Source organism: Tenrec ecaudatus, chromosome 7 (assembly GCF_050624435.1).
Source record: "Tenrec ecaudatus isolate mTenEca1 chromosome 7, mTenEca1.hap1, whole genome shotgun sequence".
Lineage (NCBI taxonomy): Eukaryota > Metazoa > Chordata > Mammalia > Afrosoricida > Tenrecidae > Tenrec > Tenrec ecaudatus.
The window spans coordinates 53,871,002-53,898,419 of record NC_134536.1 but is presented as its reverse complement, the minus strand read 5'-3'; the positions used below and the strand labels follow the sequence as shown (position 1 = coordinate 53,898,419).

Sequence of the window (27,418 nt, the reverse complement as noted above, 5' to 3'; positions counted from 1 at the left end):
TTTTGGGCACTCTTGGACTATTTTTATCACTTAGAAACCCTTTCTGGTGGGGCCCTGTGACAGACGGGACCTGAGAGTCGCCGAGTCCCCGGAATCGCCCGTTTGAACCCTGATGACGTGTGCTCGCGGCACGCTCTGCCCGAGCCTGGGCGCTCATCCTTGGTCCTCCGCACGGCCAGAGGGCGCCCTCGGTCCCCGGCCCGCCCCTCTCGCAGGCGCGCACGCGCCCTCTGCCCACCGGACGAGTCGGTAGCCTTCGAGCCGCCGAGCCAGAAGCCGCGTCAGAGAGACACCTAGACCAATCAGAAATGTCCATGTGCTAGCGGGGGGCGGGGCTGCCGGGGGAGTCGGAAGATGGCGGCGGGGGCGAGGTGAGGTGTTGGCAGCCGAAAGGGGTTCGGGCGCGGGGGGCGGGGGATCCGGAGCGATGGCCCGCGCCGGCCTCAGGGGCGGCTAAGAATTCGCCGCGCCGTTGGTCTGGGAAGGAGGGAGGCGAGGCCCGCTGGACTCCACGAGAGTATGACGGGGCTGTACGAGCTGGTGTGGCGGGTGCTGCACGCGCTGCTCTGTCTGCACCGCACGCTCACCTCCTGGCTCCGCGTTCGGTTCGGCACCTGGAACTGGCTCTGGCGGCGCTGCTGCCGTGCCGCCTCCGCCGCGGTCCTAGGGCCGCTCGGCTTCACCCTCCGCAAGCCCCCGGTGGCGGGCCGGCACCGCCGGCACCACCGGCCCCCGCGCTGGGGGCCCGGCCCGGCCGCCGCCCATCCCCGCCTGCGCTGGCGCGCGGACGGCCGTTCCCTGGAGAAGCTGCCGGTGCACATGGGCCTGGTGATCACCGAGGAGGAGCAGGAGCCCAGCTTCTCGGACATCGCGAGCCTCGTGGTGTGGTGTATGGCCGTGGGCATCTCCTACATTAGCGTCTACGACCACCAAGGTGAGGCTCCGCGGGGCGGGCCGCCCGCCGAGGGTGGTGGAGGGGGGGGCGCGCCTCCGTCCGGGGTGCGCCGCGCGCGCTTAGCCCGCCGCCGGCTGCCTGTCCCGAGCCCGCCCGCGGCCCTGGGGTGCGGATCCCTGAGCTGGCGTTTCCGAGCGAGGGAGCTAAGCTTTAGGGAGCCCCTACCACGTCCCTGGTGTCGCTTCGTCCCCTTTCTCGACAGTTTACTCTTACTCTTCGTCGCGTCCCAATACGTAGATGACGTTTGTGTACCCCTGTGCCATAGGTGAGGTGCTGAGGTCCAGGAGCGCTCCCTGCTTGGTCCAAGGTCACCACGGAATCCCAGGCATTGCCCGGTTTCTGCGTGGCGGCTCGAGGCCCCGCGATGGGGCCTTCGACAAGCACAGGTTGGGTGGTAGGTAGGGCGGGGGGCAGGAAATCATCGTGGGCCAGGTGACATTTGCACTAGTTGATGGAAAGTGGGAGAGATTGGATAGGCAGAAAGGAACGTGGATGTCCGGAGTAGTGTGTGTGCTCCTTAAACCTTCAGGACAACCCATACTAAACCCAGAACCGTTCGGGTTGAGGGAATGAATTCCGCCATCGGGAAATACCGAGCACAAAAATGCTTGCTGAGTGACTCCTCAGTGCTTAGCCCCGATGGCTCAGTGGGTCACCACTACCCGCGCAGAGGAAGATGTGGCAGCCCGCTTCCAGAAGAATACCCCCTGGAGACCCTGTGTGGCAATCCTCTTCCGCCTTGAGAGGTCAGAACCGACTTGGGGACAGTGGCTGGGGTTTTCAGGTTTGAGTGGTTGCAAGCCTAAAATGCGGTGCCTGGACAGCCTTCCTGCCTCTTTTCCTGGTAATTCTCAGACTTGTTGAGACAAAGTGTGAGCGTGGGGGAGAGAAATTCTGAATGGAACTTGAGTACGGTCCTGTAGAGCAGCTGAGATTGAAGAACCAGTAGGTGATAAAGGCTTTCACGGGTTAGGTTAGGGTTTCAGTGCCGCGCTGGTCCCCCTCGAGGATTGGTGATAAAAAGTGATTTCCTAAAACTGCGCTGAAGGAAACTGCCGAGTTTGTTCAATGACTTAAATGACTGTTAGGCACCCGAGAAGCTACAACTTGATTTTTACTGTTAAATCTGTGTCAGACAGGTAGGCTGCAGTGTGGGGTTTTGTCAGAGAAGGTGGGTCTACTCACAGTCGGATCTCCACCAACCCTGTCCCCTTCCCTGCAAGGACTGTTGTGACTCAGTTGCCTGTCATCAAGTGATGTGCAGGGTGGGGGTAAAGTTTAAAATGACGCATTATGGAACTTGCTGGCGAACTCAGCAGACAAATAGAAATCACAAGGCTGTTTGGAGGTGACACATGATCTTTGCCTCAGCCAGTATCGTCTGGCAAAGAGCAATAAATGAAGCAGAAATGGAAATTAGTTAAAGCTAGTAAGCAATCTGGTGCATTGTGTGTGAGGCCCCCTGAACCAGGTAATTCTTTTAGACCAAGTACCGCCAGTGGGGAAGGTGAAATGTAGAACTAGATTGTTTGACTTACCTCGTGGGCACAGCTGATAATAATTGCCATACTTCCTGGTTCCAGCGGCTCCTGGTAAGGAGTTGGTAATTTGATTCAGGAATACCTGGTGACATTTGGAAAAGAAAGAGGATTACACAGAGCTAAACCAAGTGTTGACTGATGATCTAAAGGTGTTTTCAGGCACATTCCAACCCCCACCCCCCGCCAATGGATTGAGAGCACTAGGTGCCCAGTATACCATACAAGCTGTTTTAAGAAATAAGGGATAGTTTCATGGTCTGAAACAACAATCCCTCTATTTACCTATTCCCGCTTTTGATTGATTGGTTCAGTCATTCAACAGGTCACAACTAGGTTCTTAAGTGTCAGGCATGGGGTTTGCCAGTGAAGGAAACAGACGAAAGCCTCTCTACTGGAACTGTTGAGTAAAATGTTCAGTATGTCGTCACTCAATGCCATCGAGTTGATTCTGACTCACAGCTACCTTACAGGACTGATGAGATCTGTTTCTTAGGGTTTGAACCCACTTACCTTCGCCACTTAGCAGTCCAGTGCTTCATCTGTACCATCAGGCCTCCTTACGCAAGGAGGGTGGGGAAAAAAAGAAAACCCTTTGAGTGCCTTCTGACCCATAGCGACCCTCTGTAGGTTTTGTAGGCTGTAAATAAGAGTGCAGGTGATATAATGGGCTGTGTTTGGGTGCTAATCACATGGTCTACTGCTTGAAGCCACCAGTCGCTCTAAAGGAGAAAGACAAAGCTTTCTAGAAATGTCTGCAAAGATTTACAGTCTGAACCACCCACAGAGGCAATTCTGTCTGTCTTATAGGGTTCCTATGGGTCAAAAATCGACAACATGGCAGTAATCTTTTGAGTTTGAGCTGACAGCCTCATCTTGTTTTTGCTGTTCAGCTAGTGGGTTTGAACCACTGCCCTTTCCACTAACAGTCCAGTGCTTACACAGCAACCCCACCAGGAATGTTGAACATCTATAGTGCAGAAGGTGTGGTTTTAAATCAGTGACCAATGAAAATCTTGGTAATACAGACCTGAAAGTGCTTAGGGAACTCCTGTGGGCTTGTTGGTTTCCCCTTTCTCAGATTAGAGGAATTACCGATTCCTAAACTTTATGTTTTTCCAAATAAACTTCTATTTAAGCCTTTCTGTATTGTTAACTTCTCAGAAAATCCCATGGACGTACTCATCAACACCACATTCATTGAGTGCTTAAGTTTATGAAGCAATGGGTTACATAGACGTAAAAGAAATGGCACATTTAAAGGAGTTTGCAGTCACATTCGTGTTAGGCATCTCCTCCCAAAATGAGCATGCACAAATCTGTGAACAGGGAAGACTTTAAGGAGAGAAAAGCAATTCTGAGGGACTAGGTTACCTTGAATATTCCTCGAAGGAATGAAGTAACACTGAACAGGGCCTTGCAAAATAGGTAGAATTTAGATTCATGTAGTACGTCGTTCTCTGTGTGATGGTCTCTGCATTCTTGGTGCATGTGTGGAGGTTTGAATGGGTAATTCCGAAATAGGAGCCTTCCTGGTAAGTTTGAACAGTATTGAATAGAGGAATTGGTTTGTTGTGGTTTTTTTAGGCATAGGACACAACCTTTTTTAGTTAACTAAATATAATTGTATGAACCTCCTGCTCAAAATGAGTTATTTTTTTGTCATATAAACAATCTGTTAGGTTATTTCCAAAGCCCACATGGCTTGACCATTTCCACATCTAGTACTGAAGAGCTAGGGCTTAAATCTGAGCACTGCCTCCATTGCTCTGCCACATTTGCATGTCTCTTCCAGAGGAAACATCCAGGGACTCTGATGTATCCTGGGGCTCTTCTTGCAATTAAATTAGTTGTTGTTCATAAAATTAATTTCATGGTGGCCACTTTAATCATAGAGCATTTTAATGTAGTTTTTTCTCTCTCAAGTAATTGCGCTCTAAGTATATATTTTCTTCTCTGCATATCACTCCCTGCTAGCGTTGTAGTTGGACAGCGATACTAAGTGAGGGTCATCATAAGTGGAGAGTTAGGAGTTTAGTGTACAAAGAAAAGAGACAGGTCATTTTGAGGGATGAGCGTTCATATTTACTCAGAAGTAAAGATTACTTGAATTCTGTATCTGGTGAGGTGCCTCACATCCAGAAGATAGTGTTTCAATATTTTATCTCATTTTTCTCCCTTCCCTGTAATTACATGCTGTTAGAGAGATTTCCTAAGCCTGTTTCTATAGAAGGGAAGCAGTGGCCACAGAAAAACGTCTTTGTACTATTTTCTGCTTCTGCCTTCCAGGACAGCCCATGTGCTCGAATTTCTTCCGATCCCACTTCCTGTTCCTTTTGTGCTTTATGTCCGCGTTCTCTGCTCCACTTGTCAGGGTTGCACTGCCCTAAGCTTTGTGCTGTATGCACGGTCTTGTCTTTCTGTGTTCACTCTGTCATCCAGATTAGTTCTTAGTGGGCTGAACAGGGAATATTTTTGGCTTAGTGAGCCAGGCAGTCTCCGTTCACAGCTCTCTGCCCTGCCCGTGAAGCCAGAGCGCAGCCATCAATGAATGGGCGTGGGCGGTGCCACTAGCCGCAGTTTGCTCACCGCCTGGTTCCAGGTGGTCTGCCCACTCCCATCGCCTGAAGTATCATCTGTGTGTGGACACTAGCTTTGTATCCCTAATTCTGATCTCATGATTCCAGACTCCTGAATTAGACTCCCCAGCACATCAACTTTTATTCAACTCAGCTAGCTCACTGCCTCCAGTTGATTCCAACTCACAGCCACCCCATAGGATAGGGCAGAGTCCCCCCTTCTGGTTTCTCAGACTGTACATCTTTACGTGAGCAGGCAGCCTCAGCTCTCTCCTGTGGGCTAGCTGCTGGGGCTGAACTTCTGCCCTTGTGGTTAGCAAATTCCTAACTTGTTCAAAACGGTACTTTGGATTTTCCCCTTTTTTGGTTTGTCTAATGTCAGAAATGCATGCCTACTGTTCATTTAGTTGCTTAAGATAAACAGCATTTAGTTGTCTTCTGTGATTCTTCTCTTATGTGATCTATCAGCAGATGTGCTTGACCTAACTTGTAGAGTATACTCCTGATCTGTCCCTTGGCTTGGTCTTCATTGCCACCACCCTAGTTTGAGACCCATTACCTTTCACCAGGTGACTATACAGTGGCCTCCTAATTGTCCTTTGCTTCAATGCTGGCCCCTGTACAATCTGTTCTTCACCCACCTGCAGAGTGATCTTTTTGATGCCATTGAAAACTCTGAATAAAGCCCTTCAGGGACTTTTCATTGGTACTTAAAATGCTTTCTAATCATGTTACCAAGACCTGTATCACTCCTTCATGTCTGACCTCTTCCCTTCATTGCAGGGCTCAGGAAACGCTTACACGACCAGGGCTCCTTTAGTAAAGATCTTGGCTGGGATATAATGATTTTTATATTTTAAGAACTGAACACAATCAGCAGATTTTGATGTTGTTAAGCAACATAGTTTTTTAAAATCATTTTATTGGGACTCGTACAACTCTTATCACAAGCCATACATCCATTCATTGTGTCAAGCACATTTGTACATTTGTTGCCATCATCGTTCTCAAAACATTTGCTTTCTACTTAAGCCCTTGGTATCAGCTCCTCATTTTTGCCCCTCCCCATCCCCCATGAACCCTTGATAATTTAGAAAGTATTATTTTGTCAACTTACACCATCCAACCTCTCCCTTCACCCACTTCTCTGGGAGGAGGTTATATGTAGATCCTTGTAATCTGTTCCCCCTCTCCCTCACTTTCCCTCCGCCCTCCCGGTATTGCCACTCTCACCACTGGTCCTGAGGAGTTCATCTGTCCTGGATTCCCTGCAGCACAATGAATTGTTAAAACAGTCTGGAGACTAGTACCAGGGAAGGAAGCATGCCATACACATGAAAACAAGCAGGATGCACACTGACATGGTTATGTACACCAGGCTTACACATGCATGTGGACAACGACTAGGAAATATTAAAATGTGGACATACAATTGAGCAAGGTGACTTTGAACTACGTGCGTCCACTCATACAGATTTGTTCCAATAAATATATTGGAGCGCTGTGACAATTAGAAATCCCAGATAAACTTGTAAACTAGAAATATTGAAAAAGTGGGGAACAATTTGTGTATGCTGTAGACGCATAAAGTATATGGAGATGCTAGTCTTTTCTCATTTACTACCATAAAAGATACACAAATATGTTATAAAACTTAAAACTTACACGAGCAGAGGCCACACATTGCACGTTTTGCAGTGAAGAGAAATCCAGTGAGCTAGCACAAAGGTGTATATACTGATGAATCATTGTAACAATCTCCTGTTGCGGTTAGGAGAACGCGATCCTTTTGTGAGTATTTGCTTCAAACATCTCACAATGTTATTTCCAAATGACTGGTTCCAATAAATTGTGTGTCGCGGTAAAAAGTGAAAATTGACCTCGCACAGTTCTCCCGTTGCTTCGTCGCGCTCAGTGCAGTGCCGTAATCCATGACTAGCACCACGGGCCGGCACGATGTACCGCTGGTGATCCTGGAAGCGCTCCTGAGAAACAGAAGCCACACCTTTACAAGCAAAGTTGATTTGCTTGGTTTGAACTGTAGGTTGAGGTCTGCGGTTGGCCAGCATAGGGGTCATGGTTAAAATGTGGTTGTTAGCTACCCTGGGGTTGGTTGCAACCCATAGTGGCCCTGTGCGCAGCAGAATGAAGCCCTGCCTGGCCCTGCACCATGCTCACAGTTGTTCCTGTTCTTGAGTTGTTGCTGCAGCCACTGTCTATCCATCTCATTGAAACCGTATTGTTAAAATAAATGAAATTTGTGAAGATGTGGTGCAGCTTTTTCTGTGGGAAATACCTTTTTACTTTGTATTGAAATGCATCTTTGATGTGAGTACAGTATTATGCATATAAAAATACATGTTATTCAATGGTTCCTATTATTAAGACTTCAGTTAACAGTAGGCTATTGGTTAGGGTTTTTTTGGAGGAGGGTGTCAAATTGAATTTGGATTCTTGGCCACCCTGGGGAGGAAGGCTGATACCTCTAGCCCCCTGTTGTGGTCCAGGGTCCACTGTACTTATTATGATGCTTGCTTGGTTAAGGACATTCTCTATTATCCACACTTAGAAAACTCCTTATATATCGTCTGCAATACTAGAATTTAAAGCAACTATTTCTTAGTATGGAATGTGACAAGTACATTTGACCCTCAAAGTACGTAGTTAGCAATCCCCCACAAAAAAACAGACAAACCACAAACATTGTATTTTCACCATACAGAATTCCAAGTGTAAGATTTTATACTTTAATGGAAATTGATTGATTTTCTTGTCCTCCCTACCCTCTGAGATATATCATTTCAATATATATTTTCATATCATTTACATATGAGAGTGCATGAGATGTAAGTGGAGATCAGCAAGCATAATGTAGGAAGAATTTCAAATTATTATTGAAAAGACTTATTTGCTATTATTCCTAAGACATTCTTCCAGACTTCTGATGTCTCTGGGAAGCCTTTTATAAAGCCTTTTGAAAATGCACCTTAGTCTTATTTTTTCCAATTAAATTTCATTTTCAAAAGATGCTGCTCACTTATAAAAACTGGTTTTGATAGCATCAATCTTTCTTGAGAGGATTTTCAAACGCCATAGTAAAGTGGGTAGCATTGTTCATTTATCAGAGTTAAAAATAATAGAAATAAGTAATTACAAGTCACGAGACTTGGGTTTCAAGTCAAAGTCTTAGATCAAGGACAATTGCTTGCTTGGTATGGACCTATGTCGTCTTTTAAAGAATAGAATAAAATAATTTTGCAGCTTCACACCATATAGTTCTGTAAAATATATTCTCCAAAATATTTTGCCTATCTGCAAAAGATCAGGTATTTCTGAATGTGTTCTTCTTACATGAAATAGATTTTTTTTGTGGTCGCTTCCTGTAAAGAACAAACTGTGAAGACTTCATTTTCCCTCCAGTGGGTAGAAGGAGAGCCCGTCTCCACACCAGCCCCAGGCCGATTGCCCACGGCAGAGCACAGCAGGCCTCTACTCCCGGTTTCTCATTGCCCTCTTCTGACACCGACCATTCATTCCTCCCACTGCATTCGCTTTCTACGCTGGGTTTAAAATTCACTGCAGTAGTCACACAAAACTCATTATGGAGGGTTAGTAGGGGGTCCATAAGGTGTTGTGAGTTGGAAACCACTTGATTGCAGTGCACTTCTTGTTTTATTAGGGGACTGAATATTCCCAGGAGCCAGGATCCCAGAAGTGGGCAGCTTTTCTTGCCATGGGAGCCATTCAGATTCAGTTCCGTACGTCTGCCTGCATTCCTTGTGATGGTGCTGAGCTTCCTCATAGATCAGCTTTCTCCGTGCCGTTTGAAGCATCTTTTGGGCAAACTTCTTTCTCAGGCATTTGATCTTTAGTTCTGCGAAATTCCTTCGCTTTTTCTTAAGGGTCTCTGTAACAACAGGGACTTTTTTCTCTGCGACATCCTCCATGATTCCAGCCGACTTACATTAATAGAGAGAGAGAGAGAGAGAGAGCGAAAACAGCCAAGGCTATAAATCTTTATGGGAGCAGAAAGCCTCATCTTTCTTTTGTAGAGTGGCTGGTGGGTTCAAACTGCTGACCTTGAGGTTAGAAGTCCAGTGCTAACCCATTGCACCACCAGGGCTCCCTGCTAAGTAAGTAGCTTCAGAACTTTTTTAAAAAGTAACTAAAAGATAATATAAAAATTTCACATACTTTTTGAAGCTTCTTCCATATACTCAAGCCTAGAGTTAGGCACATGTACTCACGTGTCCCTTCCTGTACACATTTAGAGGAATTTTGGTGGCATAGTGGCTACACATTAGGCTGCTAACTTCAAGGTCAGCAGTTTGAAACCACCAACAGATCCTCAAAAGAAAAAATGAGGCTATCCATTCTTGTAAAGAGTTTTAAAAACAAAAACAAACATACACTGCCATAGAGTCAATACTGGCACTTAGTATGCCCCCTGTGGGTTTCTGAGACTGTTAACTGTGTACAGGAGTAGAAAGCCCAGTCTTTCCTCCCACAGAGCTGCTGGAGGTTTCGAACAGCTGACCATGCGGATTGCAGCCCAATGAGTAACCACTACACCACCAAGGCTTCGGTAAAGTGCAGCCTTGGAGACTCACAGGGGCAGTTCTACCCTGGTCTATTGGGTCGCTGTGGGTTGGCATCAACTCCATGGCAGTTTGTTTGGTTTTGGCTTCAGTATAGTACATTATTGCTTTTCTCACATTACTGAATTTCTAGTTCAACCTCTTGAACACTATTTTTCAAGTCCTCAGTAAATGTGAAGTCTTCCAAGTGATTGGAATCTGAGGAAGAGTGATTGATAAGAGAGAAGGCTGAGGTGGGAACTTTGAAGCATAATGTCCACATAGGGGTAGAAGAAAGAAAATGACTCTATAGAAAGGAAGACAAGGCTATTCAAAAAGCAGGCTGGTCGTTGACCCGGGAGAGGACATCTGGAGCCGCAGAGATGTGAAAGCACATTAAGAAGGAAGCAGCTTAGTCATGAACGATAAGTGCTTTATCAAAACAAAACGAAACAAACTCTGCCATCAGGTTGACTGCAGCACACAGCCAGCCCTGCTCCTCAGGGTTCCCGAGACTCTGGATCTTTATAGGAGCAGGTGACCCTCTTCCTTCTCCCAAGGAGCAGCTGGTAGGTTTCCCCGCCAACCGTAGCGGGCGGTCCACTAGGTTTTTTAAAGTTGAAAAGGAGAGGCTAAAGACTGAAAAGTGTGACCATTTTGATTAGAATGCCATCCATTGCCTAGAAGAGACTAAGTTTTTGGAAGCTTTCCACTTTCAATCTGGAGACTAAGCTAAATTTGAGTTCATTGATGAGAAGTGAAGGGGAGGTATTTTGTTTTTTTAATTTTTATTTTTCAAAGAGTATCAAAAGGATTGGTGTGTAATACAAATTGACAAAAACAAAAATGCACAATGCTGGGTTGTTATTAAAATAGATAAATTATAAAATAGTTCATATAGGAAATAGATTCATTCCCATTTTACACTATGATAAACTGAGAAAAGATTCAGATTGTCAAGGATTTCATCTTGCGTGACTCCACAATCAATACCTATGGAAGCAGCAATTAGGTGGCCAACCAGTATATTGTGTTGGGTTCATCTGCTGCACAAGACCTCTTTAGTTTTGAAACGAGAAGTCTGACTTTGAGGACTGGGGTACACCTGACCCAAACCATGGGACCTTGAATTGCTACATACGCGTGTGAGAATTGGACACCGAGTAAGGAAGGCCCAAGAGTTGGTGCGTTTGAATTGTGGTGCGGATGAAGAATATTGAAAGTACCATGGTCTGCCAAAAGCACAAATAATATGTCTTGAAAGAAGGTACAGTCAGAATCTTTCTAGAGGAGACAATGGCATATTGTGAACATGTTATCCGGAGACGATGCCTAGCAAAGAACACCGTGCTTGGGAAATTAGGAGGACCATGGAAAAGAGGAAGACCTTCAAGGAGATGGGTGGACACGGGGGCTGCAGTTGTGAGGAAGGCGCGGGATTGGGTGGTGTTCGTTCTGTTGTACATCGGGGCTCAAACCAGCTTGACGGTGCCTAGCAACACTTTTACTTTGTATTGAGAACTTATCACTTTGAAGCAATGAGTGAAATCTTATTTCCAACTTGAGTGAAATCTTATTTCCAGTTGGCTTATCTTTGCATTGGTTTTTGTTATCTTCTTGGGGGGGGGGTAAATCAGGTGCTATTTGAATAACAGTCTTTAAAATAACAGTACTTGCTTCAAAGTGACATCAATCGCATTTTTCTTAGGTTTCATTAATTAAAGAATTTGATTGGGAAAGTAAATTTTTGTTTATTCTTGCGCTGGATATGGCTGTTACAGAAATGCTCGCTCAGTATTTCCAAACTTAGGGTCTTGTGTCTGTGGACTGTGGTGCGTGGCCACATTCATAGCATTCTGCAGTCGCTTACCCTTGAGACCCGCATCCTTCCTTGAAGATACAGCCCTAACCTTAAGGAGGATGCCTCCCAACTGTATAGCGACAGCAGTTCCTGGCCTTTGGTCTTTTTTCCCTTTTTTTGTCGTTCAAAATTAGATTTCTATTGGGGTATACTTCTTATCATACAAATTAATGGTTTTATTATATTAAGATTTGTACAGTCACCACCACGATCCATTTCAGGACATTTTCTTCTTTCAGTGATTGAATGTCTGCTTGTGCTGGGCACTGTGCTAGGCTCTGGGGAGCAAAACAAAGGTCTTAAACCACATTAGAAAGAAGAAATGACAATGAGGCTTCTTTTTATTATAAATCGTTTTACTGAGGGCTCTTAACAGTTCTATAGCAATCCATACATCACTTAGATCAAGCCTATTTGTATATATGTTGCCATAATAATTTTCTTTCTACTTGAGCCCTTGGTATCAGCTCCTATTTTGTTGTTCTACCCGCCCCCCGCCCGCCAACACCGTGAATCCTTAGTAAATTATAAGTTATTGTTGTTTTTATATCTTACCCCATCTACTGTCTCCATCCAAGTTTCTGTTGTTCGTCCCCCAGGGGTGGGGGTGGGGAGAGCCAGTGTTCTATGTCGATCCTTGTGATCAGTTTCCCCTTTCTGCCCCTTCTCCCTCCTTCCCCCTACCCTCGTGGTATCCCTGTTATTGTTCCTGAGGGATTTATCTGTCCTGGATTCCCTGTGACGAGAGCTCTTATTGTACCGGTGTACATGCTCCAGTCTCGCCGGGTTTGTAAGGTAGAACTGGGCTGATGATAGCGGGGCTTAGGAATCATTAAAGAAATAGAGCAGCGCTTCTCAACCTGTGGGTTGTGACCCCTTTGGGAGTCGAACGACCCTTTCTCAGGGGTCACCTGATTTATAACAGAAGCAAAAATTACAGTTATGAAGTAGCAACAACAATAATTTTTTGATTGGGGGGGGTCACCACTCATGAGGAACTGTATTAAAAGGTCATGGCATTAGGAAGGTTGAGAACCGCTGCGCTAGAGGGATGCTGTGGTTTCCTCGGTGCTATCCTGCACTCTGGCTGACTTGTCCCTTCCTTGTGACCCTTCTTGGAGGGGATGTCCACTTGTCTACAGATGGGCTTTGGGTTTTCTGATGCCTGATACTTGATCCTGTTGACACGTCTTGGTCATACAGTCTAGTGGTGTGCTTCTTCCATGTGGGCTTTGTTGCTTCCCTGCTAGGTGGCTGCTTGTTTAACTTCAAGCCATTAGACCCCAGACACTCTATCTTGTAATAACTGGGCACCATCAGCCGTCTTCACTACATTTGCTTATACACCCATTTTGTCTTCAGTGATTGGGTTGGAAATGTAAGCAGCACAGAATGCCAAGTTATTAGAGTACAAGAAGACTGTTCTTATAACCTGGCATTCTGTGACAATGAGGCTTTTAAGGAGGAGAGGAGTAAAACCGTAAAAGTTAACCATTGACTAGTATCATGATAGATCGAAATAATCCTTCCTTCCTATGGGGTCACTGTGGCTCAGAATTAACTTAATGGCAGTGGGTTTTTTCCCCCTGAGACCAACTGACATCAGATAACTGGCTCGTTTTCATGTCTACCGATCTGACATTGTCCAAAAGTGAAATTCAGTGCATAAGATGAACTTTCTATTATGTATTATGGTTGTTGCTAACTGCGTGTGAGTCCTTTCTGACTCCCGGTGACACCATCTGTGCAGAGGAGAACTCCGTAGGGTTTTCAAGGCTGAGACCTTGCAGAGACAGATATCCAAGTCTGCCTTTGGGGGCATCTTTGGGTGGATGGCAACCCAAAACGTGTCATCCACTACCCAAAATAAATGTCCAAACTCATAGGGACCCTATAAGGCAGAGTAGAGCTGCCCCCGTGAATTTCCAAAGCTATAACTCTGTGAGAGTAGAAAGCTTCATCTTTTTCCACTCAGAGCAGCTGGTGGTTCAACTAGGGACCTCTTGTGACTTTTGTGAATGTTATTAAACACCCAAAGGCATCTGTCACATCTTGTTCTTCAGTTCCCCTTTTTGTGCACCTTGTTCGGTGCCAACAAGTTGATTCCGACCCTTAGTGACCCTATATGCGCAGCGGAACAAAACACAACCTGGTCCTGCACCATCCTCACAAATTGTATCTATGCCTGAGCCTATTGTTGGCAGCTGCTGCATCAGTCCATCTCCTTGAGGGCATGTAGATAATATTTGAAAACAGAGATGGGATATATACGAAGTCCTGACTGTCTTTCACTTAAGTCTCTGTGGTAGTTACATAATCTGTTGTCAATTTGAGATTTAAGAATGAAGGGGTGGAGTTTAGCTTATCAATCAGGTCTCTAAGGAGGCACTAAGGAGATAAGTTGCTCATTGGAGATGGGCCACACACTCACTCCCTGTGAGAAGACACATGGAGCTATGCTAGAGCCCTGGAACTGAAGGAGCCATGTAGAAATCCCTGCCAACCCTAAGATGCTTCCATTGCCACTGGATCCACAAGACTTTATGCACTGCCTGTGATCTTCCATCATTCGGCATCACTGCATGTGTTGTGTGAGTCTGAAGAGGAATTTATAGATTGGTGTCATACGTAGGGGCTAATATCGGATTTATGGACTTGATCTGGGCTGGGACATTTTCTCAATATTCATTTGCTCTTGTTCTTTCTTATACACATATGAGTGTCTATGAATTTGTTTCTCTAGTCAACCCAGACTAATCGATTATAATGTCCCCCACCTAGTACCTTAGTGGTTACTGGCTTGGCTGCGATCCACAAGGTCAGCAGCTCCCAAACAGGTCCACCAGGGGCTTTTTGCTCCTGAGAAGAGTTACTGTCTTGGAAACTGACAGAGGCAGTTGTGCCCTGTCCTGTAGGTTGCTGTGAATTTGAATTTGCGGATATGAAGGATCCTTGGTAGCACAGTGGTTATTGGAGCTGGGTTGGTAACTGAAACTTAAGTGGTTCAAACTCACCAGCTACTCTTGCTCCCTTCCTATAAAGACAGTGGGTAGATTCTGTCAGCTGGTCCTTCTCACAGCACGCCTATGTACAATGGAGCACAACACTGCCTGGTTTAGCTTACACTGTCCTCAGCAGTCATTGTGCAGCCACTGCGTCTGTCCATCTCATGGATGGTCTTCTTTTTCACTGACCCTCTACTTAGCTAAGTCTCTTCTTCGGGGACTGGTCCCTCCTGACAACCAGTCCAAAGTATGGAAGGCAAAGTCTTGCCATCTGTGCTTTGATGAAGATTAGCTCACTGCCATCAGTCGTTGACTCATAATGAACCTATATAGGTTTCCCAAGAATATAAATATTTACAGGATGCATCAACTTTCCCCCACGGAGCAGCTGGTGGTTTTATGAACCACTGACCTTGAAATTGAGATTAACAGCCCGCCGTTTACCCCATTGCACCACTAGAGCTCCTTGCTAAGGTTACAACCTAGGAAGTCTTATGGGGCGGGTCTAGTGTGTTGTATAGTTCTATGAGTTGGAATCGACTCACAGCATACAACATAATGATATTTAGTGAATGCTAACGTTGATGAGGGGCACCAAATTTAATCCTTATAGTCTAAAAATTACTGTATATACTCATGTATAAGCCAAGTTTTCCAGCATATTTTTAATGCTGTTTTTGTGCTAAAATTAGGTGCCATGGCTGATACTCGAGTTGGCTTATACTTGTACGTATACGGTAGTGATTTTCCCCCAGCAATTTTATTGGCATGAAAATTGGCATATATTCATATCCCGTACAATTCACTAGTTCGGTCACATCAAGAAGAATCGTGCAGTCAAAATATCTTTTTCCTATAAACTCATTTTCTTTGTGGAATTTCCTTTTTACATGTGTACTTTACTTTTGTTGAGAGTACACAGCAGAATGCGTACTAATTCAATTTCTACATGTAATTCAGAGGGTTGTATTCTTTGACTTGTGCCCCCATTCTTCCCCTCCTTTTCAGAATTCCTTCTCCAGGCGCAGCAGCTTACTGCCGTGCTTATCCCATCGCAGGGCCGGTTGCTCACTGGACCGCTTAGACCCATTGCAGTGGAGTGTGTGCCGGGGACAGAGGCGCTCTACTCTGGGAAAGATTTAGTTCTGCTCTGCCCTGTCGGGCCCTTGTGAGTCAGAAGTGACTTGATGTGGCAGTGGGATTTGGATTACTCTGGTTTTAAGAAGACCTACAGAGGATGTTTTCCTCACTTAAAAAAACAAAAACACACAAAACAGCAAAAAACAAATTATACTTCCCAAGATTAAAGGTGTAGAATTTTGCACACTCACCTATCTATCCACCGTATATACTCAAGTATAAGCTGACCCAAATATCAGCCGAGGCACCTAACTTTTACCTTAAAAATTGCATATAAAATGTGCTGAAAACTCAGCTTATTCCCGAGTATATACGGTAAGTAGTCATACACCATCTTCTCTTTATTCTTTTACAGTGAATCTTTTTCCGTGGCTTCATCAGCTGTATGGGCTATACTAGTTTGCTCTCTGGTCCTCTCTGTATTATAATTTTCAGGTTAATTTTCCTAAAACTAAATTTTCATATATTTCCATATTGCTCATCAATAGGCAAAATGCAGCAAAAGTTAGGGCCTATCTAGTCATGCCTTTTTTTTTTTTTTCAAAACATTTTTTGGAACTTTCCAAACGGTACTTCCTTAAACATTGTTCTTTTCAGAATTTCCTCCTGGGTTCCACCCTTAACTGGCCTCGTTTACTTGCATCCCATTTCTTGCTCTCGACCATCATTTCAGCGCCGGTCTTGCTGGTGTTGCAGAGCCTCCCACCACAGGCTGTTCGGTCTTTGCATTCCCAACTGGGCACCTGCGGGCAGCACATTTTGTGCTCTATTTTTATATAGATATTATATTCTTTCCTTTATATATACAATGAGCTGCTTTCAAGTCAGACTTGACCGAGAATGCAGAATAGGTAGGCCCACCTGATCCAAAAACTTTAAAGTTGCCTCTTTGAAAGTAACCAAAAGCATACTGCTTATTTTGGGGGTTTTATATAAAATATATGTTCCAGGGTTCCTCTGCCGTTCTTGATTATGATACTGGCTGTGGTTTTAATTTCTCAGTGTAGAATTGGAAGATGACATGCTTTTCCATAGAGTCAGAGTCAGAATTTGCTCGGTAGAAGTGTGTGCTATCGACAGTGCACATTTTTCCTGCTGAATTTGCTAAATGTTATTGGTTACCTGTCTCTATTAGCTACCTTTTTACATAACTCATATTAGTTCATTTTGACGCTCGAGTTAAAACCAGTATTCAGAATGAGGTGCTAGCATACAGCCTATATAGTAAGTGTACAGGGAATGTACATTAGAGTGGGACTCAGGGAGATCTGGGTTCCAGACCACTGTTGCAATTTATCATTTCTTGGAAAAATCCCTTAAGCTTGTTGAGCCTGTCTCTTAATATATATCTTAAGGTAAGTGATCTCTTAAAACTCCTTTCTAGGTCCAAATATCTGTCATATTCATAGTAACAACAACTACATAGTTACTCTTCTCCATAGATAGAGCTGTGTGTTTAGGTTCTTGTCGAGGGTCAGTGTTTCCGGGTTCATTTAGGGCAGGTTTGGCTCAGGGTCTAGTGTTATTTTCACAACAAGCATGCATTGATTGTTGAGAAGGAAAAATGAAGAACCTACTTCTGATTTACCTACTTTTTTCTATTTAAGGCATTTTTAAAAGAAATAATTCCAGATTGATGGATGAAATTTTAAAACAGCAACAGGAACTTCTGGGCTTAGATTATTCCAAATATTCACCAGAGTTTGCAAATAGTAATGACAAAGATGATCAAGGTAAGATGAATATGTAATACATGTAGATGTGTGTCCAAGATAAATTTTGTCTTTCATTCACTCGTTTTGCTCTTTTAGCCCTTCCTGTCACTGTATAATCAGCGTGTTTATTGGACTTTTCTCTCTTGATTGTGCTGAGATAATTTTCAGGAAAGGAAAACTATGACCCACTTATAACACATAAGCCAGGCTGTAAAATAGCTTTCATAGATCAGAATTGCATGGAAATGTGTGCTTTGGATAGTGCTTTTTCTTCTATTGAAACATATTACATTTTTACCCTCTGTAAACTTAACTTGTTCCCTTCTCTCCTATGTAACCACTGTTATGACTGGGGATGGCATTTCTGATGTATGGAAGTTTTACTGAGCCTATAGTTAAAATTCCTATTTCTAGAGAATTTATTCACACATACAATGTCCATTTGAACATTTTGAAAAGAAGATAGCATATATGAGGGGCTTCAAAAGATTGTGGGAAAATTCCATTGTCTTTCAGTTCAGTTTTTCTACAAATTTTCTGAAGCCTCTCCCGTCACACATACATATGTGTGCTTTGAGGTGTTGGAGCCATTTTGGCGGAGAGTAACAAGGGCATTTTACTACAGAAATTGAAAATTTAGATTCTTGTCTCTGAGAAATATTTATTTTGTCCTCAACTTAGTATCTCATAAAGTATGTCTGAAAGATGTTTTCTTCTATTTTTTTAATATCTTGTTTGTTTTTCCCTCCAGTTTTAAATTGCCAGTTGTCAGTGAAGGTGCTGTCCCCAGAAGATGGCAAAGCAGATATCGTGCGAGCTGCGCAGGACTTTTGCCAGTTGGTGGCCCAGCAGCAAAAGCGATCTACCGATTTGGATGTAGCGATGTTAGACAGTTTACTTAGTAAGTCACCTGTGCACACACGCCTACTTGTTTTTAGTATTGTCCCACAAGGCACCTTTCTCAATATAAAACCTGATTTAAAAAAGGAATTTGTTCATTTATAATTGTTATGTGTCTGAGATTTAAGGAGTTCTTTCGAAAACCATGCTTGGTTTTAGTGTAATGGTTGTTTTATTATTGAACTTTAAGAATCTTTATATATGTGATGCAGACACTTTATATGATTTGCCAATACTGTTTTCTTTCTACTTGAGCCCTTGGTATCAGCTCAGTCTTTCCCTCCCCGCGCCTGCCTCCCTCCCTCATGAACCTTGACAATTACTAAAGTATTACTACCTTTCCATGTCTGCCAATACTTTTTTTAGTCTTCAGCTTACCTTTTATTAATGGTATCTTTTAAGGGGTTCCTTAAGGCTGTAGGTAAAGGACACTAGTTGGTGTTTTTTTTACTGTTTGATAAAGCACCATTTTTATTACTTGGTTGAAAATCAGATGGCCATAAATATGTGGGTTTATTTCTGGACCCTGTTCCTGCTTATCACTGTAATGCTCATTGACTAATCTTAAATTAAGATTTGGAGTCAGGCAATATAAGTCTTTCCCCATTTTACTTTTTACCCCCCCAAATTACTTTGCCTACAGAAAGTCTATTTTGTTTTAATATAAATTGCCATCTTGATATTGAATCAATGTTGAATTAATTCAATTTTATGTCAATATTCAATCTTCTAATTAATGAACATAGAATATCTTTCCATTTATTGAGGTTAATTTTTCTCTCAGCAATATGTTCTTAATTTCAGGGTATAAGTCTACTTAAATTTATTCCTAAGTATTTTTTAATACTGTTCATGGATATTCATTTTTCTGTGCTCTTTTTCCCCACCCTGATTTCTTCCCCTCTTTCCTTCATTTTATACTTTCCCAGTCAGCCCTGGATGTTGAGAGAGCTTATTTACAGGATATCTCCCGTAAATTGCTACTTACAGGATGACGGCTGGCACTCTGCTCTTTAGTGGCTTGTTTTGGCCCTTCTGATGCATGTTCTTTGTTCTTGTTGTTCCTCATGATTTGGTTTCAACCTTCAAGACCCCATTATATCACCATAGCCGGAAGTTCCTTTTCGGTATTGTTTCTATTTTTACTGAGGAGGATTTCTTTTTAGCATGCAGAGGAATATTTGTTCTTCTTCTTGGTCTACGTACTAATATAATCCACTTTGGGCAGATTATAAAAGGAATCTGTTATGGGAATAATTACTGCTGGATGGACCTGCCTTAACCAGTTTTTTGACTTGACTCCAGGACCTGCAGAGCTTGTGTGACAAGCAAATGAGCAGCAGAACTGAGTTATCAGAAATTGAGAACGTTGGCCTTTCAAACTGCAGTGTGCTTTTTATTTTCTAGTGCCAGCTTTATTTTTAAGCATCTGAAATGCCCTCGTTGCTTCTTCCTCAAGCCAAGTGTCTCATGGAATTCAGTTTGTAAGACAAGTTTTAAAATGGGATGTATTCTAATTGAGGCGCACGTTCACTCTTCTTTCCCCGGAGGGGAGTTGGACTCTGAAGAACTGAAAACATTTTGTTTTCTTACATGTATAATAAGGGGCATGGGGGAGAGTAGGAGAGTAGATAAGTAATAGAAAATCTTTTCTTTAAAAAAAAAATCATTTTATTGGGGGCTCGTACAGTTCTGATCACAGTCCATACATACATCCATTGGGTCGAGCGCATGTGTACATTTGTTGCCATCATCATTCTCAGAACATTTGCTTTCTACTTGAGCCCTTAATATCGTCTCATTTTTCCCGCCCTCCCCCCTCCCTCATGAACCCTTCATAATTCATAAATTATTCTTATTTTGTCATATGTTACCCTGTCCGAAGTCTCCCCCCACTCTCTTCTCTGCTTTCCATCCCCTAAGGAGGAGGTTATTCGTAGATTCTTGTAATTGGTTCCCCCTTTGAAGCCCTCATTCCCTCCACCCTCCAGGCATCGCCACTCTCACCACTGGTCCTGAAGGGGTCATCTGTCCTGGATTCCCTGTGTTTCCAGTTGCTATCCGTACCTATGTACATTCTATGGTCCAGCCAGATTTGTAAGGTAGAATTGAGATCATGATAGTGGGGGCGAGGAAGCATTTAAGAACTCGAGGAGAGTTATATGTTTTATCGTTGGTGCCCTGCACCCTGACTGGCTCATCTCCTCTCCACAGCCCTTCAGTAAGGGGGTGTCCCATTGCCTCCCGATGGGCTTTGAGTCTCCACTCTGCACTCACCCACATTTAAAGTGATATGATTTTTTTTGTTCTTTGATGCTTGATACCAAAAAATCTTTTTCATTTTTTTAAATTATTTGAGTAGGAATGGCCAGTTAAATCCTAGAGCAGTGTCCTTCCCAGGATGCAAAGAAAACATGTAAACTGAGTCTTGAAACATTAACAGGATTTGGAGTGTACACTGAGCGCTTAAGAGCCTGGTGGCACAGTGGGTGAGTCTTTGGGCTGCTGACCACAAAGTCGATGATTCAAGCCTGCCAGCCACTCCCTGAGAGAACGATAAGGCTGTCTGCTCTTGTAAGGGTTTGCAGTCTCAGAAACTCTATACGTAGGTCACAGTGAGTTAGAATCTACTCTGGCAGCAGGTCTCAGTGCTTAATAGACCCTGTTGGCATGGTGGCTTCTACCTGCGGCGCTATCTGTATGGTCAAATCCGCCAGCCATTCCTTCAGAGAAAGATGAAATTTGGTGTTCCTAAAAAGACGTAGAGCCTCACGAGCCCCTAATAAAATAATTTTTAACATAAATTTTAAAAAGAAGAGTCACAGTCTCAGAAACTCAGGGATTGCTGTGTGCGGGCATCAGCTCAACGGCAGAGGGTAGGAAATAATGCAGACGAGGAGGAGGAGAGCAAATGACATACATTAGACAGTTTCAAATAGAAACACACATTGTGGTTTTACATCCCAACCAACACTGACTGGACTCCAACTCAGTCTAATTGCAGTTGCCTGAGCAAATGGGATTTGGATTATTCAACTCCCACTGTTTGAGTTTGTGCTCAAAAGTAAAATATGTGTATTGTATTAGTCTGGGTACTTTAGAGAAACAAATTTACAGAAACTTATGTATAAGAGAGTTTTATATAAAGGTTAAGTGCGCATCAAGAAAAGATCCCAACCCAGTGCTGCCCAAGCCCACAAGTCCAACATTAACCCATATGTCCAACACCAATCCACAAAGTCCTCCATCTCACAAAACAGATGCAATGATGCTGACTGCAGGAGGAAAGCTGAGTCAGTGAATGTGTAAGCATCTCAGTACTGGCAGGGGTCTCCACACGGCTGCTCCAGCACCCAGGGCTGCATTGGGGTAGGTCCATGTGGCTTCTCAGGGATGTCTTGCAGGAAGTGAACCTTGCCAGCTAAAGCAGGGAACTATCTAAGGCAGCTGCACCCTGGTGCGACCATCTGAAAGCAAGAGACCCGAGAACTAGAAAGGCAAGGCTCACTGAGCCATTCATTTATCCCTCTGCCTTTCAGTTAACCCCACATGTGTTTATCGGCCAGCTTGGCACAATAAACTACCTTATGTATGGATTGTTAAAAGAGCTGTAAGAGCCCTAAGTAAAATGACTTATTAAAAAAAAAACTACGGCCTCAGAAACCTTAGGGTACAGTTCAACTCTGCTCTATAGGGTCACTATGATTTGGAATTGAATTCATGGCAGTTGGGTTTGGCTTTTTGGTTGCATAGGGCTTTGGGAGGCTGTTCGGTTACTCCTCTTTATCAGGTAATCAATCCATTTCATTGGATTTTTAAAAACATTCCCACATTTGGAAATGATTTTTAAAATGTATGTTTTGGAGTGGCGTCAGAGGGGCATATAAATAGACATATACATGCAGTTAAAACTTTTGAGGAAAATGGATATGCTCAAAGTGTTAACTCAAACCATAAACCAATTTGAATAACGGTAGCGATCATGGTGATTTAATTTGTCTTAAGTAAGCAAAATCAGTTCATATGTGTTTCTTAATCCCCAAGGTTTAAATGGATTCCCTGATCCTGATTTAGTATTGAAGTTCGGTCCTGTGGACAGCACATTAGGCTTTCTTCCCTGGCACATCAGATTGACTGAGATTATGTAAGTAATTAGAAGTGTATTCATTTGGCATCAATTCAGCATGTTATTTGATCCTAGCACTAGGTTACGTGTAGTAGGCATTCCCAGAGACTTGTAATGCAGAATCCGTTCCCAGTGTGTTTCATAATATATAGTAGTAAAACAAAGACGTGTGAGGTTGACGCGAGGGGGCGTGTTTGCGCAAGCGTGTGGTATTGGCGCTCATTGCCATAGGAGGTGAGAAGTAAAAGCTAGGAGTTGCTGATTCCGTAGAAGAGCTGTGACCGGGTCTTACTGTGCGATCTGGGAAGAGGGGAAGGACAGGATTTGTGGGGAAAGCCGGGCAAGGCAGGCACCTTAAAGACGTGCTGCTGGAACTGGCCACATGAGGGCTTTGTTCTTAGGCGCTCTCAAGTTGGTTCCGCCACGTTCCACCCTGTGGACAACAGAACAACACCTGTGCAGTCGTGCACCACCCTCACCATCACTCCTGTGCCTGAGGCCATTTTTGTAGCCACTGTGTCAGCCCATCCTGTTGAGGTTCTTCCTCTCCTTTGTCTACCTCCCCACCCCCCAACACACACACACACACACACACACACACACACAGTACCAAGCACGATTTTCTCTCTCTCTCTCTGTCTCTACCAAGCACGATAACCTCCAGGGACTGGTCTCTCATGACAATATGTCCAAAGTCTGTACCGTAATGAAGTCCTGCCAGCCTTGCTTCCCAGGATCACTGGCTACACTTCTTCTAAGACAGATTGGTCTGCCCTTTTTGAAGTCCATGGTACTTTCAATTTTCTTCGACACCACAATTCAGATGCATCAATTCTTTTGTCTTCCTTATTCAGTGTTCAGCTTTCACATGCATATAGGGCAATGGAAAATACCGTGGTTTGGGTCAGGCATGCCTTTTTCCTCAAATTAATACTCTTCAATACTCTAAAGGGGTCCTTATGCAGCAGATTTACCCAAAGCAACATTCTGTTGATTGCTGCCTCCATGGGCGTTGCTTGTGGATTAAGCAAGTGTAATCTTTGACAGCTGCAACCTCTGCTCTGCTTAGCATGATCTTACTTACTGGTCCAGTAGTGAGGATTTTCATCTTCCTTACATTGAGTTGTAATCAACTGTCTAGCATATAACATACTGTCTCATGGACCTGTGTACATGTATGTGACATAATGCTTCCATTATAGGGATAGGTGCTCGGTGTTTGTCACCCTCCATTAGATCAAGCACAGTGCTGGCAGGGAGTCGGTTTTATTTATCACATAGAGCAGAACGGGCCTGGACTCCCAGCAGAACAGATGGAAACAACCAGACAGCTTTGGAGGCACTGACTGGGTAGTGATGCTAACAGATTTGGTGGCCCATGAGACTTGACAAGGAGGCAAACCGAGGAGGTCATTTGAAGCAAGTGTTAGCACAGAGAGTCCCCTAGTGTGCCCTTTGAGAAATCCTTTCAGTAGAGTGACTAAGACAGCAGTGGGCAGCAGGGGTTTTGAAAGGATGCTAGAGGAATGGAAGGAGAAACTTGTAGCATGTTTCAGACTTCTTGGTAGTCAAAGGAAGATAGAGACAGACATGGGTAGAGAGAGAGCTTCAGGGCCAGGTCCGAGTTCCCTCACAGGAACTCAGTTCTTTCTCTTTGGGTGCACCTGACCGTTGAACTCTGAGTGTGACTCTTGTACTTTGGCCATGCATTTGGCTCTGATACAGCTTTTCCAAAGCCTCATTATAAAGCTGTATAAATTAGAGATTTTGTTTCATGGTATTTAAATACTTGAAGGGACCTCTCTGGCCATATGTAGGTTCACTTTGCCTTTAAAGCGTTGCCTTCACACTACAAAGAGGGCTTCTCGAAGGCCAGGAAAATTAGAACAAGATAAAGGCCCTTTGCACTGACGTTCTCTGGTTGGTCACCATAATGTGTGGGGTTATCCATGTGGGGATGCTGTGTTGCTCTGCCCTGTGTTAAGTTTGACTTTCATGACCAGCACAGGCAGTACTTGGCTTTATTCTGACAAAGGTGGGTTCTAAAATGGATTTGCGCAAGACCACTGTAAATAATCCCAAGCTTTATATTAATCTAGGCTAAGCCCCTGGGTGGGCGCTGCCAACAGCGCTACACGTAGCTGCTAAGCCAAAGGTTGGCTGTCGGAACGCTGGGGGAGAGGCTGCAGCGCGCGGTCCGTGGCAGCGGACAGACACGGAGTAGGTTCTGAATCTCTATCAGGGCTCCTCACGCTTTTTAAATGGGGCCAGGTCACTGCCCCTCAGACCCACTGGAAGGCCGGACTATAGTTAAAAAAAAACGATGAACAAATTCCTATGCACACTGCACATATCTTATTTTGAAGTTAAGCAAACAGGGCAAAAACACCCGGCGAGCCAGATAAATGTCCTCAGCGGGCCGCAGTTTGAGGACAGCTGCTCTAACTCATTCGCAGTTGCTTTTTTCTTGTGGAAGGGAGGGCAGGCTACTTTTTACTTGAATGGTTTCCCAGTTTTGTGATACAAATGTTTGGACTTGAGTTGGAATCTACCCGAAGGCACGCAACAACGATGCTTTCGTAATTGGTTTTTTTCTGTCTTTAACTTCTTTTTGGTTATTATCCCTTTGTTTTCTCCAAACCAAATGGCAAGTATATCAACTAACTTCATTTTTCCCTTCTGCTCTTTCATTTCAGCTCTTTGCCTTCCTACCTAAACATCGGCTATGAGGACTTTTTCTCTGCTCTCTGTCAATATGCCTCCTGTGAGCAGCGGCAGGGCAAGTAGTGATCCCTGGTCACGTCATTTGATTCCAGGCTCCTGGAGAAAAAGGCCCCAACTGACTCTGATGTTTACAAAGCACCTGTGAAACCCTGTACACGCCCAGCCCACAGCCCGCCTAATTTATCAACAAACAAAAAATGTGTCTTACTTGAGAGAGAGAGAGTGTGTGTGCGTGTGTGGGTGTGCGTGTGCGTGCACACGTGCATGTGTGTATGAAAATGGACTTATAGCTGAGGGGAGTACTAAAGAAGGAAATGCATAGACCTGCAGCTTTGAACAAATCACATGAATTTTCAAGATTTAAAATGTCAACCCCAACTACGTCCCTGTTTTTGTGGGGAGAGGATGGATGATTAGTTCTGCTTGGTGATTGTTTCAGGGTGGACGTGGGGGCATGTGGAGATAGACTTTGTTCAATCTTTCCTAGTGACCAAACTTTAATTTTTAAGGATAATATATTGACTGCATTCACTGGAAGCATTCTAACTCTGAGGAACCTCCCAAGTTCTCTTTTGCTCACATGTTACAGACTGGCAGAGTTAGAACTGTGAGTATACCTACCTTTATCCGTCCATTTCCATTTCTATTTCTTCGTTATGGTCAGACATATAACTTGAGCGAGTTGCTCTGTCTCTGACCTGGGTTGTGAAGATACTTTTAGAAGAACAGTGTTATTACACTGAAATACATAATTGAAAGACATTGAAATACTAGACAGAAAAATAAAATAGCTTTATAAAGTAAATAAGATTGACTAAAATGGAAATGAAAGGATTAATGTTTTGTTTTCTTGTGGACAATGTTCTAGATACTATCCAAACATGATTTTGAAAAGTTTTCATTAACTATTTTTATTGAAAATCAGCATTTGATGGGCATCAGCAGGGCAGCTCTTGTCCTCCAGAGTACCCTGTGCCTTGCGTGGGGCATGGCATACGTGGGGCTCTGTGGAGAAGACTCGCTTTCACTCAGTAGAGCCTCATAGTGACTTTGCAGAAAGTATGTAAATGGGATTTGGCGTGTGAAGGAAGTTAAATATTACCAAAGTCTACAAAAATAATTTACATTCATTTTATAGGTTCTCTTTTATGATAGCAGCACTGTTTGTTGTTTTTTAAAAAAAGAATAAACACTGTTTTGAAAGGTGTTTAAATGTTTCTTCCCTGACACAAAAACCATTCTGTAGAGTTTTTGGCTTGTTTTAAGAAACCCCTCCTGTCGGCACACGGACAGTCAGTGCTCACGTGTGCCTTTCAGGTAGAATAATTTAACTTCTAGGTGTCGGCCACCTGCAAGCTAATGACTGGATTTGGAACGCATGGCTGGGAATCTTGTCACATCTGAAGCTAAGAGGAATTCATGGGTTTGACTTTGGATGACAAAACTCCATTTATGATTTTCAAAATACACTTGAAATAAAAATGATTGAACTAAATTTTGGTTCAGTGACATTACTTTGCACTCAGTCCTTTCATAGACCTTTATATAAGATCTTTTTCTTAAAGTCATAGTTTATTGCTAAGAATTTTGTGTACAGCTACAACGTATCTCCTTACCAGCAACTTGTTCAGTGTGTTTCTCTGTACAGGGACCCATGATCTGGTGAGGCTAATCCTTGCCATAGTGTAAGACTGAAGTCATGCCTCTTAAAAATATGATACATATAAATGTCATATTTTGAGGCTTGTATGACATTATTGAATTCAATCTAACAGGCCTTACTGAAAAGGAGATATTTAATATAAGTTAAAATTAAATTAGTGAAGTAAATGACACACGGGTTTCACCCAAGTTGCTAAAGGTTTAATAGTTGGATCTTTTGTACTTTCATTTTCTCCTGTTTTATAATAATGTAGTATTGCACACACATTTTTAAAATCTCTTAAGGTCTGGCCTGAGCATGTTATGTTCCTACAAAGAAACCCTTCAGTTAAGCCCCTAAGGGTTCTGAAATCAGATATAGGTGCCTCACATCTTTTCATGGACCTGACTTCTAGTACCATATCCCTACCCTTAATAGCACTGATTGTCAACGATTGCCTTCAATTCTTACGAGAATCATTACAAGTTATGCCTCCCTCGTGCAGGCTCTCACAGTGGATCATTTTAAAGAAGAGTTGTTCGTTTTCATATGTGTTGCAGGATATTGTCTGTTTCTTCTTGAAACCCCCCACCATGGGAAAATTACCAAATTGAATACAGGCAGTCAGTTCCCGTTGTGGAACTCTGACTTAGTTC

The 27,418-nt window shown here is 43.6% G+C and overlaps 1 protein-coding gene across 1 annotated transcript; it reads left to right on the top strand.

Annotated features, from left to right (window-relative positions):
- Positions 1 to 360: 360 nt before the first annotated feature.
- Positions 361 to 26,615, top strand: NUS1 (NUS1 dehydrodolichyl diphosphate synthase subunit). The gene is made up of 5 exons (XM_075554626.1): positions 361 to 934; positions 17,263 to 17,388; positions 18,122 to 18,271; positions 22,315 to 22,414; positions 25,093 to 26,615. The coding sequence occupies exons 1-5, from the start codon at positions 520 to 522 to the stop codon at positions 25,181 to 25,183; spliced, it is 882 nt and encodes a 293-aa protein (XP_075410741.1). The 5' UTR covers positions 361 to 519; the 3' UTR covers positions 25,184 to 26,615.
- Positions 26,616 to 27,418: the final 803 nt, after the last annotated feature.